Source organism: Dicentrarchus labrax, unplaced genomic scaffold (assembly GCF_905237075.1).
Source record: "Dicentrarchus labrax unplaced genomic scaffold, dlabrax2021, whole genome shotgun sequence".
Lineage (NCBI taxonomy): Eukaryota > Metazoa > Chordata > Actinopteri > Moronidae > Dicentrarchus > Dicentrarchus labrax.
The window spans coordinates 2,234,195-2,249,002 of record NW_026136702.1 but is presented as its reverse complement, the minus strand read 5'-3'; the positions used below and the strand labels follow the sequence as shown (position 1 = coordinate 2,249,002).

The 14,808-nt window shown below is 37.4% G+C and overlaps 1 protein-coding gene and 1 long non-coding RNA gene across 2 annotated transcripts; both read right to left on the bottom strand.

Moving 5' to 3' along the window:
- Nucleotides 1-1,361: 1,361 nt before the first annotated feature.
- Nucleotides 1,362-3,996, bottom strand: LOC127378720 (GTP cyclohydrolase 1-like). The gene is made up of 6 exons (XM_051427935.1): nucleotides 3,447-3,996; nucleotides 3,128-3,237; nucleotides 2,975-3,030; nucleotides 2,862-2,893; nucleotides 2,695-2,779; nucleotides 1,362-1,929 (listed from the first exon to the last, which is right to left on the bottom strand). The coding sequence occupies exons 1-6, from the start codon at nucleotides 3,880-3,882 to the stop codon at nucleotides 1,800-1,802; spliced, it is 849 nt and encodes a 282-aa protein (XP_051283895.1). The 5' UTR covers nucleotides 3,883-3,996; the 3' UTR covers nucleotides 1,362-1,799.
- Nucleotides 3,997-10,704: 6,708 nt separating this feature from the next.
- Nucleotides 10,705-13,105, bottom strand: LOC127378803 (uncharacterized). The gene is made up of 3 exons (XR_007888172.1): nucleotides 12,773-13,105; nucleotides 12,232-12,300; nucleotides 10,705-11,609 (listed from the first exon to the last, which is right to left on the bottom strand). It is a non-coding gene; the product is annotated as an uncharacterized LOC127378803 (long non-coding RNA).
- Nucleotides 13,106-14,808: the final 1,703 nt, after the last annotated feature.

Below are 14,808 nucleotides of genomic sequence, written 5' to 3'. Positions count from 1 at the left end.
CTTCAGCCATTGGACACTCGCTGTTGCTATTAGGGATTTAGTCAGTGAAGCATCTCAAAAATGTATATTTAGGCCCATTCATAAGGTCAATGCATCATTAAAAGGCCACTTCTAAGTACATTTTCACTCTTATACTATTAGTATTCATGTGTTATCCAATGCAGGTACCCTTTTTCTATCTTTGTGTAAACTGACAACCCCTGACTACGTGACTTTTATGGATATTTAGAACTTTTTTTACAATCTTCTCTCGTTTTGTATTTTTAATTATTTAATAGTTGTTGTTTTTTTTGACAATTTCAGTGTTTTTTCTCCCTGATTAGTCATTGTGCTGTTAGTTCTTTGGTTGTTTGAACTTGGACGAGGCTGTTTATCAGAGTACAAATTAATATTTCATTTAGTTTTCAGAAATGATTGAAATGCTGAGATATAGGCCTACAGTGTATAATATTTATGTTTTATTACACCCTTTAAAACCAATCATGACCTCCTGTGAAGCGTTGGCGCCCAGTAGTTGGGGTCCCTACCCCCAGGTTGGGAAACACTGATAGGTTAACTGGTGACTGCAGGTGAATGTGAGTATTTATTTAGTTTATTTTTATTCTCAAATTTTTATTTTATGGCTTCTATTCTGCTTTTATTATTTTATTTTGGTATTCATTATTTTTATATTTAATTACTTTTTGTCTATCATGTTGCTTATTATTATTATTATTATTATTATTATTATTATTATTATTATTATTATGTCAGATGAGTCAAAAACTCCCTTTTGGTGCACTATGTTCTTAAATACGTAGGACTGTTCTGGTGGAGTAATTTAAACCCACCAACCCTAAAAGACTTACCAGAAAACAAAGTTAAAGGCAGCAAAAGTATCAGTTTTATTGATTTGTACATTTTGACTGTACAGGTAAATAAATATCTCACAGTGCTGTATCAAAAGACATAGCATCATATAGTACCATATAACATATAGCATCATAAAGCATCATAAAGCATCATATAGCATCATATAACATATAGCATCATAAAGCATCATAAAGCATCATATAGCATCATATAACATATAGCATCATATAACATATAGCATCATATAGCATCATATAACATATAGCATCAGATAGCATCATAAAGCATCATATAACATCATATAACATATAGCATCATAAAGCATCATATAGCATCATATAACATATAGCATCATATAGCACCATATAACATATAGCATCAAATAGCATCATATAGCATCATATAACACCATATAACATCATATAACATCATATAGCATCATATAGCATCATATAACATATATCATCATATAGCACCATATAACATCATATAACATCATATAACATATATCATCATATAGCACCATATAACATCATATAGCACCATATAGCACCATATAGCACACAGTACAGGATTATGTTGTTTGTAAAGTGTATTTTAGCACCCAATAAGACATTCTGAAATAAATATGTCTTTCAATCAATAAGATTTAAAATCTTTACATTTACATTGTGAAATGTACCTGGAGCATTACTACTCCACGGCTTCTTTAGATTAATTCCTTGTATATATATATATATATATATATATATATATATAGATAGATAGATAGATAGATAGATAGATAGATAGATAGATAGATAGATAGATAGATAGATATCAGCTGAACCATCTCCAAATGAAAACAGATGAAACAGCAAAAAAAAACTAACTGATACACACAGGAAGATCCAAAGGTGTTGGTGGACATTTCCCTCTGTAGAACTGCCTGCCGAGATCAAAACTTCTCATTCCCCCAGTGTCAGAGAAAGAAACTCCTCCCGGGTCCTGTGATCGTTTTGGAACGTTCCCAGCATGACACTTGTTACAGTCTTGGCGTTCATCTTCTGCACACCTCTCATCACCATGCACATGTGACTGAAATTCAAAGAGACAGTTTAACTTAGAGTGAAAAGGTCCAAAGCACATGATTTCCACGGAAGAACTTTGTGCTGCAGCATTTATGCAAAACTGTGTATCAGAGACTGTAGAGTTCCTCTCGTATTCAGGAGGTTTATATCTCAATTGTCATATACAGTATCATAAAACCAAAGTTATAGAAACCCACCACACACATCTCCAACTGTGAGATGAGACAGAACTCAAACAACTAATTCACACGTTCATTTTCTCCCGTCTAGAATACTGTCTTCTCCCTCTACACGTGCCTCAGTCAAGCTTCCTTAAATCATTTACAGTTAGTCCCACATTAGCCCCTGTTCTCACATCCCTCCATTGGCTTCCTGTAAAATTCCGAATCAACTACAACACCCTGCTGATTACATATAAAACACTTCATGACTTCAGTTTCTCAGATCTCCTTGTTCCTCATTCTATTCCTCGACTGCTCCTCTCCTCAAATCTTGGCCTTTTATCCATCCCATGCTCCAACTGTAAAACTAAAGTGTCCTCTGGAAACATCTTCCCCAAGCAACCAGATTTGCTGAATCTTTGGACTGTTTTCTGCAGCTAGTTCTCCTTCCCTTTCTTAAATCCTTTTCCTCTTGTTTTATTCATCCATAAGTTAGTATTTATGTGTTTTTGTGCATGTCTATGCATATATATGTTTGTTTGTGAGGCATTTTTTAACTGTGCATTTTATAAATATGTTGCAAATACATTACAAACAGAGCAAACACTCACACAGCTTCAATCACCACTGCCACTCCTGCGGGCTCCAACGCCTCGCTGATGGCTGTCGCTATCTGTTTGGTTAGACGCTCCTGAACTGTGGAGGGAAAAATAAACACACTGAGTGTAACACAGGAAAATACTGAGGAAATTAAAGATTCCAATCAGACATATTTTACCTTGGAGCCTCCTGCTGAAGATCTCAACAATTCTGGAAGAGCAGAAAACAATAAAGTGAAGGGTTTTGTTTTTTCTGGTGTGTATGTGTGTGTGTCTATTTCCAATTAGTTACCTGGCAAGCTTGCTCAGACCAACCACTTTCTTGTTTGGAAGGTATGCAATGTGAGCCTGACACAATGAAACAAAGCATACAGTAAGAAAAAAGAGAATAGCATAAAGAATAATTACTCTTTCAGGACTCTGAATATCTCTGTATGTAAGTTACCTTTCCAAAGAATGGCACCAGATGATGTTCACAAAGAGAGAACAAATCGATGTCCTTGACAATCACCATCTCATCGTGGTTTTCATTAAAGATTGCATCGTTCAAGATCGCTGTGGAGATGAAATACCAGTTACACATTCCTTCTTACTGTCGGAAATGATGATCAGAATCAAAAGTGACAAATGAGTCCTCTTGGAAAGCAATAAACAAGGACACTAAGCCCTCAATAAATGTAAAGATTTACAGAATTAACACTGGTAAAACTGTTTGCCACTACTGCATTTTTCGTGTAAAATGTTCATCCTGGGTGCGTACTCACCTTGGGTCGTCTCCTTGTAGCCTTTTGTGAAGAACTGCATGGCTTTGGCTGCGCGTAACGGTGTGCGTAAAAGCCCCTCTCGTTCGGTGTTCTCTCCAAGCTCGCTCAGGATGGTACTATAAGCTTTCTCTATGCAAAACAACTTGGTCGAATCTGCGGCTTCCTTTAAGTCTTTCTCCTCTTTGCACGAATCGCTGTGTTTAGACTCAATGCACTTGCTCAGCTTAGTGACCGTGGGCACGGTTCCGTTCATCTCTTTGGCGTAGTGAAACTCCATTCTGGCTCTTGGTTTGCTTTGGATGAAAGAAGCTGCAGGATACACTTGAGTTTGGCCCCCGTGGTGAGCAGTTCGGTCAGTGGTCTCTGCAGGGGGAATCCTGTTGGTTTTTAAAAGCCGATGAGAGGCCCTCGGGCGATGCCGTGCCTCGTCAAGCATGCACGAGTTTACATGATTAAATGACCTGTGGATAATTCCTCGATTTCCAGTTGCCGAAAGCAGGATTCCGGGTAATATGGAGAGAGTGAGTGAGGGCCGAACCGGTGCTCGTACCCAGCCCTGCCCAGCCTCATTGCGCACTTTTCTCTTAAGGTCATGTGTGAAGATTACAAAAGCATCCCTCATTCATCTTGTGCTCACTTGTGACGGTTGCATGAATTCAGCTTGTTGTAAGTTATATTTGTTTTATAACACTGTAGTTAACCTCAGACACAGATCTGGGATGATTACAGTAACCCTACAATTTCCCAACAGAGGCATCTGATCAACATGCAAATCAATTTCGAATGATCTCACAACTGATGCCAAGCACCAACTGGCCCTGTGACATCAGGGTGAATAATCAAGGGTCCTATGATCCGAGCTAAGGTCGCCAAGGAAGGACCATGACTGGAGATTCAAATTTGAGGGTGGAAAAACTCTCTCTTCCCTCTGCAGCCTTCCACAACCTTAGAGCAAAAACTCAAACTCTGCCATCCACTCCTGCTCCTGGTCACTGCCGAGGTGCCCTTGAGCAATGAACCCCTAACTGCTCCTGAGGAGCCGCTACTCCGCCATCTCTCCACATTTACATGTCTAAAAGCCCTGTGTGTGTGTGTGTGTGTGTGTGTGTGTGTGTGTGTGTGTGTGTGTGTGTGTGTGTGTGTGTGTGTGTAAATATGTGTGTGTGATATTAATTTCCCCATTAGGGATTGGTAGAAGTGAATAAAAGTTCATCTTCGTCAAATCACATGTCAGCTTGGAGCATGTGTCACCTTGAAAACACACTTCTAATTCCGCGTGATCTCACTGACTGTTCAGCTGCTAATTGCTCATTTACTCAGAACTGTTTCACAGTTTTTGCACACAAGCTGAAGAACATGAATCCTGTCAGTAATGTACAATATACCTGTTATGGCATTTTAGACTAAGTGAGGCTTAAGTTCAATGAAGAAACACATGTACGTGGAGAAAATGTCTGGAGAAAAGATTTGGATATAAAACAATTTATCGATTTCTAATGTCCTTTAGATATTTATATTCAATGCTTTACTGATGTGCAGCAATAATTGAATGTTTTTTAGTTAAAATATCTTCATTTAGGAGCTTTTCCAAGCAAATATTTACATGCCACCTCATGAATATTTCTCTAGATCCACCCACTGCCAACCATGGTACAAAAACTCTACTGCAGTAGCCCAGGAATAGGCCCATGAACACTATTTTAAACTTAATAATCAAGGTTATAATTGCTATTATTGACTTTATAAAGCATGTAATTTATGCTTCTGTATCACATTATATTGAGAGGTGTATATATATATATATATATACATATATATATATATATATATAACATAATTTACATTAGTCTCAATTAAACCGTTAACGTCATCGCCTCGTTACAGCATTGTCTGTCAGCGCGTCACACTGAACCAGATGACGACACATGTGACTCGAGAAGAATCTGCTAACATCCCATATGACCAGACCGTAGGCACTGGAAATACGCTGACCTGACCTTTTTCACAAGTGTCACATTTTGACAAGATGACACACACACACACACACACACACACACACACACACACACACACACACACACACACACACACACACACACACATTCAAAGCCTTTGTGTGACCAATCATTATCAATAACATCCAATAAAGACAGTCAAGTTTCAGACTCCTCTGCAGCCCCAGCTTCATCTTCTTCTTCTGGTTTCTTATTTCCATATGTGGTGATAGCATCTCTCGCCTTGTCTCAATAATATGTGTCTGTTGGGTTCTTTATTGTGCTCTGTATCCTTCATTGCTTCTTAGATGAGCTGGTGTTGTGTTGTGAGACATGGTCCTAAATCATTTGATATAAAAGCACACACAGACACACACAGACACACACACACACACACACACACACACACACACACACACACACACCCCATCTCAGAGTTTTAATGTTTTAGACCCCCCCCTCGCTAAAGGGCTTCTTAAAAATATACATAGGAGGCCTATATCTTAGCTTTTCTGTGGAGAAAACAAATACAGACAAAGAATTGTGTAAAAAGTTATTTAAACTCAGGAAAACTCTGCTCAAAATTCATCCAAATTGCTTCTTTTACACAAACTTCCTGCAGTTATTGTGATCACTGTTTACAGTTTATCAGTTGTTCTGTGCTGTTATTGTTATGCATTTAAAATAAAATGAAATATCCACAGAATATGTCACTTAGTTTACTAAATGATAGAAAAGGGGGCCCCTAAGGAAAAAGGTTGGGAACTGCTGATTTAAGAGAACATTTCTGGGTGACATACAGCTTGTTCTTCAGAAAATAAACTCTATAGGATTGTCTTTTAGCTGTGCAAGAAATGTTTCCACTCACACAGTTACACACACATTCATACCTGGAAGCCGCCCAGTGTGACCTCAGTCTAATCTGTTGTCACTGAGCAGCTCCACCGGTGAGTGTAAGCTCAATATTTACTCTCTGTATGCTCTGTGCTCTCCACCAGCTCCTGAAGCCGCCAACTGGTGATAATAAATGTGCTCTCCTCTCATCGTGAGGTGGGGCACAGAGCGTAGTGCAGACAGTTGCAGTGCATTTATTCGCCATCAGAAAGTGAGCAAGGGAGCGGTTTACCATGTTTCCAGGTAACAACAGTTGCAGGCAGACTGATGATTGATGTACGATCAATTTTCTTTTATATTGTGTATGTTGTATTTTACGTTAATATGATTTTTTACGGCTTCTATCTTTCTTGTAAAAGAGATGTTTGATTTCAGTGGGAATTCTTGGTAAAAAATAAAGGTAAGATTAAATCAAATTTAAAATAAACCTAGAGAAATAAATAACAGAGCACAGGTTGAGTGGGACTAACAAAGTTAGTTTTTTTTCTGGAGTTAAAGTGAGTTTATGACATTTTTGCCACCATGCTCGGTGATAGCAAGGTTAGCATGCATGCTGGTATCTTTATTAAAGTGAATTAGTGATCAGTCACTGTTTAATAGCCTGGTTTTACACCTGATCCATGATGATTTAGATACAGAAAAATAGAAATGCCTGGCAAAAATAGCATGTTGTCAATATATTAGAGAACCCCCCAACATTTCACAAATCATATGTTCAGGGGAGCTCATCTCTTATTAAGTTGTACCAACTATAGGGGAGCTTCCCCCTGGCTTTTCTGTGTTGGCACCCTGCTTGCATGTGTCACTTATAATAGTAATAATTTGAACTAGTTGGGCACCACTGCTCTCAACATAGGAAAACAATGGCACAGCCAGCTCTGATCATGTGTGGATAACTTGAGGGAAATATCTGTCTCCGTAGCTGCCAAATGCTCCACAGCTAGTCTCTAACGGTGTCTGTCTGCTGTTTGGTGCTAAGCAGCTGCCAGCTGGGACTGAGAAGGACTCTGAGAGCAGTGAGAGTGCAGTACAGTAAATTTGGGGGCCAGACAGCTGAATCTAAATCTCACTATAAAGCTCCGTAAAGAAGAGGGGAGCTGCAGATTCTGGTGATAATTCTCTGTAAGTTCATCACTGTAACCGGTGAGCCCTTTCATATTGTTTTCACATTGGTGTTTGATACAGTGTTGATATAAGAATAAGGATTATAGCTGCTTTAAAGTGAAAGGGAATCCTCACTAGATGCATTGGGGATATTATATACATGACAGTGCTTTCAAAGGGCTTTTCATAGGAATGCTAACCGAGTTCACCACTGAGTTCATGAGTTTTCTCTCTTTTCTGTCACCTGAGTTTTCTCTAAGTCGTGGCAGAGAATATTTTAATATGTCAGCTCAACATTTTATGTGTTAGCAATTAGAATGAAGCACGTAAGTAACACGCACCACACTGGAAAATGTGGTGAAACACTCACACGCAGTTTCTATGATGCGGAGCTGAACAAAGACCTTCCTGTCAGTCAACTGTAATCCATTACTCCATTGTCCACACACCAGGTCACACTCTTTGTTACACTTTATTCGCGTGTTGAGGATAAGATTAATTTACTCATTTTCAAAGAAGTTTCTTATTTGTGCATCAGTTACGTATTTTTTTCTTTGAAAGTTGATGCCTCTGACTTCTCAGCAACTATGAGTGAATTAAGTGTGTCCACAGACACTTTAATGAGGCCTCCAAGAATTGTATAATCCTCATTTATCACCCTTTTAACTGATTAAGGCTGCAAAAAGTATTCGATGCTTACCTCTACCATTCAAGCACACACTATAACCCTATAAGTCTGTGACTTCATGTCAGAATGTCATGAATTCGATTTTTTTAATATCAATTAGGGTTGCACAATTAATCAAAGTATTACCAAAATTGCAGTAAAGCTAAATGCAATAACCAAATTGCAGAAGCTGCAATTGTTTGATAAATGTCAAATGTCAGAGCTTTTAGCATTGGGGTGGCCAGAGGGTGGCATGCAGACTTTAATGGGTGGCAGAAATATATACTGATTTAAAGATATTTTCACTAAAAGAATATTATATGAATGTGAATTGTCAATATAAATATCTAAAAGTGGCATCAGAAATCAAAAAATTGTTTTATTTCCAAATTGTTAGACTTTTTTTTCATTTACTCACTGAACTTAAATCACTTGGCCATAAGAGGTCATTAAAATGTGTGTTGATTTTTAATATGTGTACATGTGTTTTTTAAATAATCGAACCACCAACCGATTAGTGGACGACCCGCTCTACCTCCTGAGCCACAGACCACAACAAATGAAAACGTAAATCAAAATAATCGCAATATATTTGCATATATTTTATTATAATACATAATTATACACAATATATAATTGGGTTATAATTCTTTTTTTCTTGTATTTTCCCTTTTATCTTCTCCTTGTACCACCTGGCGACCTCCAAGCAGACTCCAACCCCCTCTGTGAACATTATAATCACCTGAATAAAGGAACTGATCTGCAACCACACAGCTAGACGCCACTAAATCCTGCACACTGAACCTTTAATGTCACTGGATGCTACTTGTTTTTTCATTCTTCACCCTCAGGTAGTTAAAGTCAGTGCATCAAATTTAAATTATGCATCCCATTCAACACGAGATCAAACCTCACCCTGCTGACGGTCTTGTGCTTCAAAGAGAAGCTGGTATCTACCCACATCACGTCGGGGGTTCACTTACAGTACTTTCATCACAGAGAACTTCTCAACACGTACTTGACTGTAAAAAGTAAACCAATCTCAATGAGTTCGCTGTTTTAAAAGCACTTCCTCAAATCCAGGGATGCTGCACTGAGACTGTGTGGACAGCATTATGGACTGATGTGCTGACTGTCACAATGCTGCCATGACTAATGATGCAGTAAACTCAATAAAGTCTCCATGCATGTACTTGCTTATTGAAAGGAACTTCTAGTGGGAGAGAGTGTTCAATGCATTGATGCTGTCATTATGGCATATTGTTTGCATGTTATTAACTGTGACTGCCCTCAAGACAAATTAAATTATTTTTTTCCGAGCTCCAGGTTGTTTACATGCACCTTTCCTCCAGTGACTTCCCTCTGGCCCGCTACACAAACTCACGAGTTGCTGTACGGGCTGTGATTTCCCACCGCAGTCACGGAGCTCTGCGGTTTTTCGGTCTACTGATATATCCAGCTGATCACTTCAGTTGGAAGAGAGTTAATTCCACATTTTGTTTCTCTTTTGTTAATGTTGGAAGCTAACACGTTCTTATACTTACTAAATTTCCCCTCTTCCTCGGTCTGCTTCCATCATGGAATTGTGTTTGCCAATTCTACAAACACTTCCTTGGACTTCATGACTAGTTTTTCACACACTTTTAAAAGCACAGATATACTTGCAAAAGGCCCTCATTTTTTTCCAGATAGCAACACACACAACAACAACAACCAACTCAATTATATATTGAACAACAATACTCTGTATAAGCACCAGTATGACTAAAAAACAACAGAATCAACCAAAAAGAAAAGTTTAAATAATGTAAAAATGAAATTAAAGTAAAAACCTATTATGTTTTCATGACTGTTATAAACATACAACATATAACATATTTCTATAGGTGGCAACATATATTACTGGTGCAATCAACCAATGTTTAGATCTTGTTTGTTCATTTATTTTAAACAAAAAAGGACAAAATAACATTAAAATGAAATTAACAATGAATAAATCCTCATAAACAACACAATTAAATATTACATGTTCAAAAAGGACTTAGAGGAAATATACACACTCATTTATTCCTACAACTTCTCTGCTTCTTGTCAATTAAATTATGTGTGTCAATTACAAATGAACCATGATCACAGCCCTTCCTCTATCTTATACCTCTGGAAAATAATTTATTTTATATAACTTCTTGAACTGAGTCATATTTGTGCTTTGCTCATTCCACAATTTCACCCCACGTATCAGAATCAGAAAGACTTTACTGATCCCTGGAGGGAATTTTGTTTGCTACACCTGTTCAAGGTGCTTGCAGAATGTTAAATAATAGAAATAGTACTTATATTACAATATCTAACACAATATATAGAATAGACCTGTATATGTAGGTATATACATACAAGTAAAAGTAAATAAATAAATAAAAATGGAAATAGAAATATAATAAGAGCCTATGTACCTTATAGTAATAGTGTTTTTTATTTATTTTACATTACACTATGTAGAGATAAAGGTTGATTGTGTTGCAGCAAACAAAAATACAAATAGATCCAACCAGGGAAATACAGTTAATTAACTTATTAACAAATAATGAAATCACCTGTGGATTGTATTATGGTATTCTTTATTTCACAAACAATAATTTTGGATAAAGCCTTAAACTGAGTCCTAAACATCACCTTGAAGTTCTGCACAACCAGCAATCAGTAAACATTTTAACATCTCTGCCTTGCTGCCACAAGATGGCGCCCTTGCATTGTCACAACATGAACAACTTCTAGATACTGTACATCCAGATTCATACAATATATTCAAAACAGAACTCATTTTGAAACTCAGATTTTTTAACAGTCTGTGTGCATTTTCTATTTTAAACAGTCTTTCTTTATAGTCTGTAAGATATTGTTTTTTTTACTGTAACTTGAATAATATCACCAATATTATTGCCATAAGATTTATCCTTAATTTAGTAGTAATTTAATATCCAAACAGAGCAATAAAATGAGTTACAACACAAGATAAAAGCTATAAAACCTATTGTCACTTAAATTAATGCATGGTTGTAAGATAAAACTTGTAATTTACTGATTCAGGTCAAGAAGTTATGTTGACACAATGTGGAAATGTGGTAAGTTTTATAGAAGCTTAACTCAAAACTGTTTGATTGTGCTACCAATTATTAAGTAAGGGGTAATTAAAAATACCTTTGATTGTAGAGGAAAAGCTAATTCCCCTAACCTCAAAAGATTGATGCAGACTGTTGTGTTCATTTCTTTTTTGTTGAGTGCAGGATAAAACTTAATATGAGCCAGTCCTACAGTCATTGGAATGAAAAAGAAAAGTTAAAATGGTTAAATAAGCCGTCAGTTATTTAGTTATTTTATACCCTCAGTTTCAGCGGACTGTAAAGAGAGACCAAACGATATCTTCATCCAACTGTAGTCCAACATAATGTGATTAACTGTTTATGTCTCATCATTTCTTTTGACACCAGACCACCAAAACATTTACTGTAGGAATATAAAAAGATATACATGGTGAGACAGTTAAATGGCAATAAAAATATGTGAAGATTCAACTCAAAAAGGAAAAATAAGATGCAATACGACCTGCACAGAGCACAAAATCATCCTCATGCACCTTTCTTAGACACTAACATCCTATCAAGCGTCTGCGTCTATCACAACTGATCTGTATCCAAATCTATTTCTGTACTGAGCGACTGCCCATGCCCAAGCATTATCTGTCAGCACTTATGATTTGTTTGAGTTTATCTGGATGTCACACGAGCAGCTCGCTGCAATAAATTAGAGTTTACTATACAACTTAATCATATTCTTGAGATTGACGCCTCAGCTGAAACTTTCAGAATGATCCCGGTTGTATAAACTGCACCTGCTGCTCCACTCGCGCACAAATAGTGAGTGTAAGTAATCTCACTGTGCACAAAGCCTTATTATAAACAGGCAGGTGTTTCTCATTTATAATAGAACTGATGTGAGACTATATTACATAATGCACTCCGGTACCGGTCGATCTACACTGGTTACCCCTCAAATGTAGAAGTTCTTTCATGGTCTGGCTCCACCTTATATTTCACTGTGTCCTCTGACCTCAGTGAGATCTACTGACCTCCTTCTGGCACCAAAGGTGACCGAGTCTTTGCAGTTGTGGCTTCCCACCCGCTGGAAACGCCTTCCTCTAATTATAAACAAACACAGAGTCAGTTGATAGTTTTAAGACAGCGGTTCCCAGCCTGTTTCCTCAAGGGACCTCTTTTCTATCATTTAGAAAACTGACATATTTCATATTATATTAAAAAACTGCACAATGAACTCAAACAGTGAACTAAAATGAGTGATTTGGATGAATTTTGAGCAGATTATTTCCTGTTTGAGGAACTTTTTACACAATCATCTGTCGGTTTTATGGATTTTTTTATCATTTTAAACTATCAAACAGACTTAATAGGATTCTTTATTTTACAAATTCAGCATCTTCTTGTCTCTAGTGGTTGTTATTTAAGACAATTTACTTGAACCAAATACTGAGATCTAAGTTTTCTTAAAATCAACAAGGCCCTGCGACCCTCTGTGAAGCTTTGGCGACCCCTAGTGGGGGTCCCGACCCTCAGGTTGGGAACCCCTGCTTTAAGAAACCGTTAAAAACTCACCTGTTTATCCTGGAATGTGTTTTTTTTTATTTTGCTCTTCATTACTGTTATCTACTATTTCATTATCAATACCATTGTCAATCCCACTCGTTCACGCTGCTCATTAGTAACTTATCACATCCTCACTGTGGACTGCTCGCGGATGACACAGCATAGACCCGCCAGAAGACGTCCACGTTGACTAAAACAGCGTGAATCACTCCTGGCAGAAGAATCGGTGCTAATGCAATTCTCCTTCATTTCCTTTCGTAAGCGCAAATTAGATCAGCGTCTCGGAGATGTAAAAGCTAATGTGTTCGGACTGCTGGTGATTTCCCCCTGAACTCAACCTCCAGCTCCAGCTAACTACTACATTACTCACACCACTTCCACTTCCCATTACGCCTCGTGTCACGTGCTCGTGAATGATCTGACTCCAGGAGATGACCTCATGTGTGGGTGCGAGCGACTATGAATGCTCCTTTGAGACGTTCTGATTGTTCTAAGATTTACTTTGGTACAAGCTATGACACATATTCACTGGTCTGTGCTGCATGATGCCACATCTCATTCTCCAGCACTTGAGGCCTTAAGAGGGTGGCTGCCTTAAGAGTTGTTGACTTTATTTCATTTAGGGGCTTTTAAACCATCCATTTCCACAAATAAATGCATTTTTTTTACTTTGTGCACATTTTGTTCTGTGCTGGGAAAGTTTACAGGTACGATCACGATCAGATTAACCTGTTATAGGGGCAAAGACTTGCTACTGGGTCCCAGTATGTGTGCAGGAATATCTCCTGGGCTCAGGTTTGCTGTGTGGTAATTTGATTGATTACAAACTAATTTAGGAATATGAAACACTGGAGTATAAAACTGAGATAATGAGGATTTTAACACTAGATTTTGACACATCAAAGGCCCATCTGAAGGGCACAAACATGGTGCTTTAGTGGTTCATACACTCCCAAATACATGTTGATTAAATTAGTAGAAAGTAAACAGTAAGATGGGGCTTTCAGCAGAGGTGGGAACTAACAAACTACAGATACTTACTGTACTTACGTAGCTTTTTCAGGTATCTGTGCTTGAGTATTTAGTTTTTTGACAACCTTTAACTTTTAACCACCAACTTTTTTTCTTATTATTCATCTCACATTTTTCTCCCAATATATCTTTACATTTCTATTTCAGTCCATTTCAGAGCCTTCTCCGTTTTACTTGAGTAAAGAAGTTCAGTCTGTACTGCTCAGAATGAAGAATGTGTGTACTTTTGTTGCCACCTCATGCTCTCAGGGGCCCCGAGAGTTTCAGAGCCTCAGAACAGTTTCCTGTCTTGAACAATTGGTAATCCAGCCTTGGAGATAAAATGGGTTTTGGAGGATGTACGAGTGCTGGAAGCAGCAGTGCTGAGGGGGCTGCAGAACCCACTAAAATCTGGCATAATGAAAACCAAACTAAACGACTTTCTCCTGTTTTACTGGGTGTGTACACTGATATTTATGGCAGGAATGTGGTTTTACATAGTTTTTTAATTCATTTTATTCACTAAAAACTTGTGTAACATGTTATAAATAACTATTAAATAGACAATTCATTATTTTGCCCATTCATATCAATGCAAAAACTATGCAACATGCATTTAGTATTTAGCATGATGTCATTATATAGACTGCGTGGTGGGCGTTTAGTGAAAGTAATGTGATTATTGTTATTACTGATTACTTTTGGATTACCTCCACAATCCGAAGTATTGACCCAGGTGTATTCTATAAGACAACATAATGTGACCTTTAAGAAGAAAATAGAAATGAAGAAAAACAAGTATTTTAAAAATTGTAATCCTGCTAAATAATCCTCATTTTTACTAAATATTACAGTAATCTGATTACATTTTATTTTCTGTAACTGTAATGGATTACCGGGTCTTTATTACTTAACTCAATTACATGTAATCTGTTACTCCCTGAGCCTGCTTCTTATTGATATTCAGTTTCTCTTTATTTCCCTATTCGGTCCAAAAGTAACAGAAAGTGATCAAGTTACTTTAATATTAAGGT

Excerpts from the sequence above, each read along its gene's own strand:
- LOC127378720 (XM_051427935.1), bottom strand. The coding sequence starts at position 3,882 with ATGCTTGACGAGGCACGGCATCGCCCGAGGGCCTCTCATCGGCTTTTA. Across the intron at positions 3,031-3,127 it reads TGGTGCCATTCTTTGGAAAG|GCTCACATTGCATACCTTCC; the intron begins GTAACTTACATA and ends TCATTGTGTCAG. Across the intron at positions 2,894-2,974 it reads GGTCTGAGCAAGCTTGCCAG|AATTGTTGAGATCTTCAGCA; the intron begins GTAACTAATTGG and ends CTGCTCTTCCAG.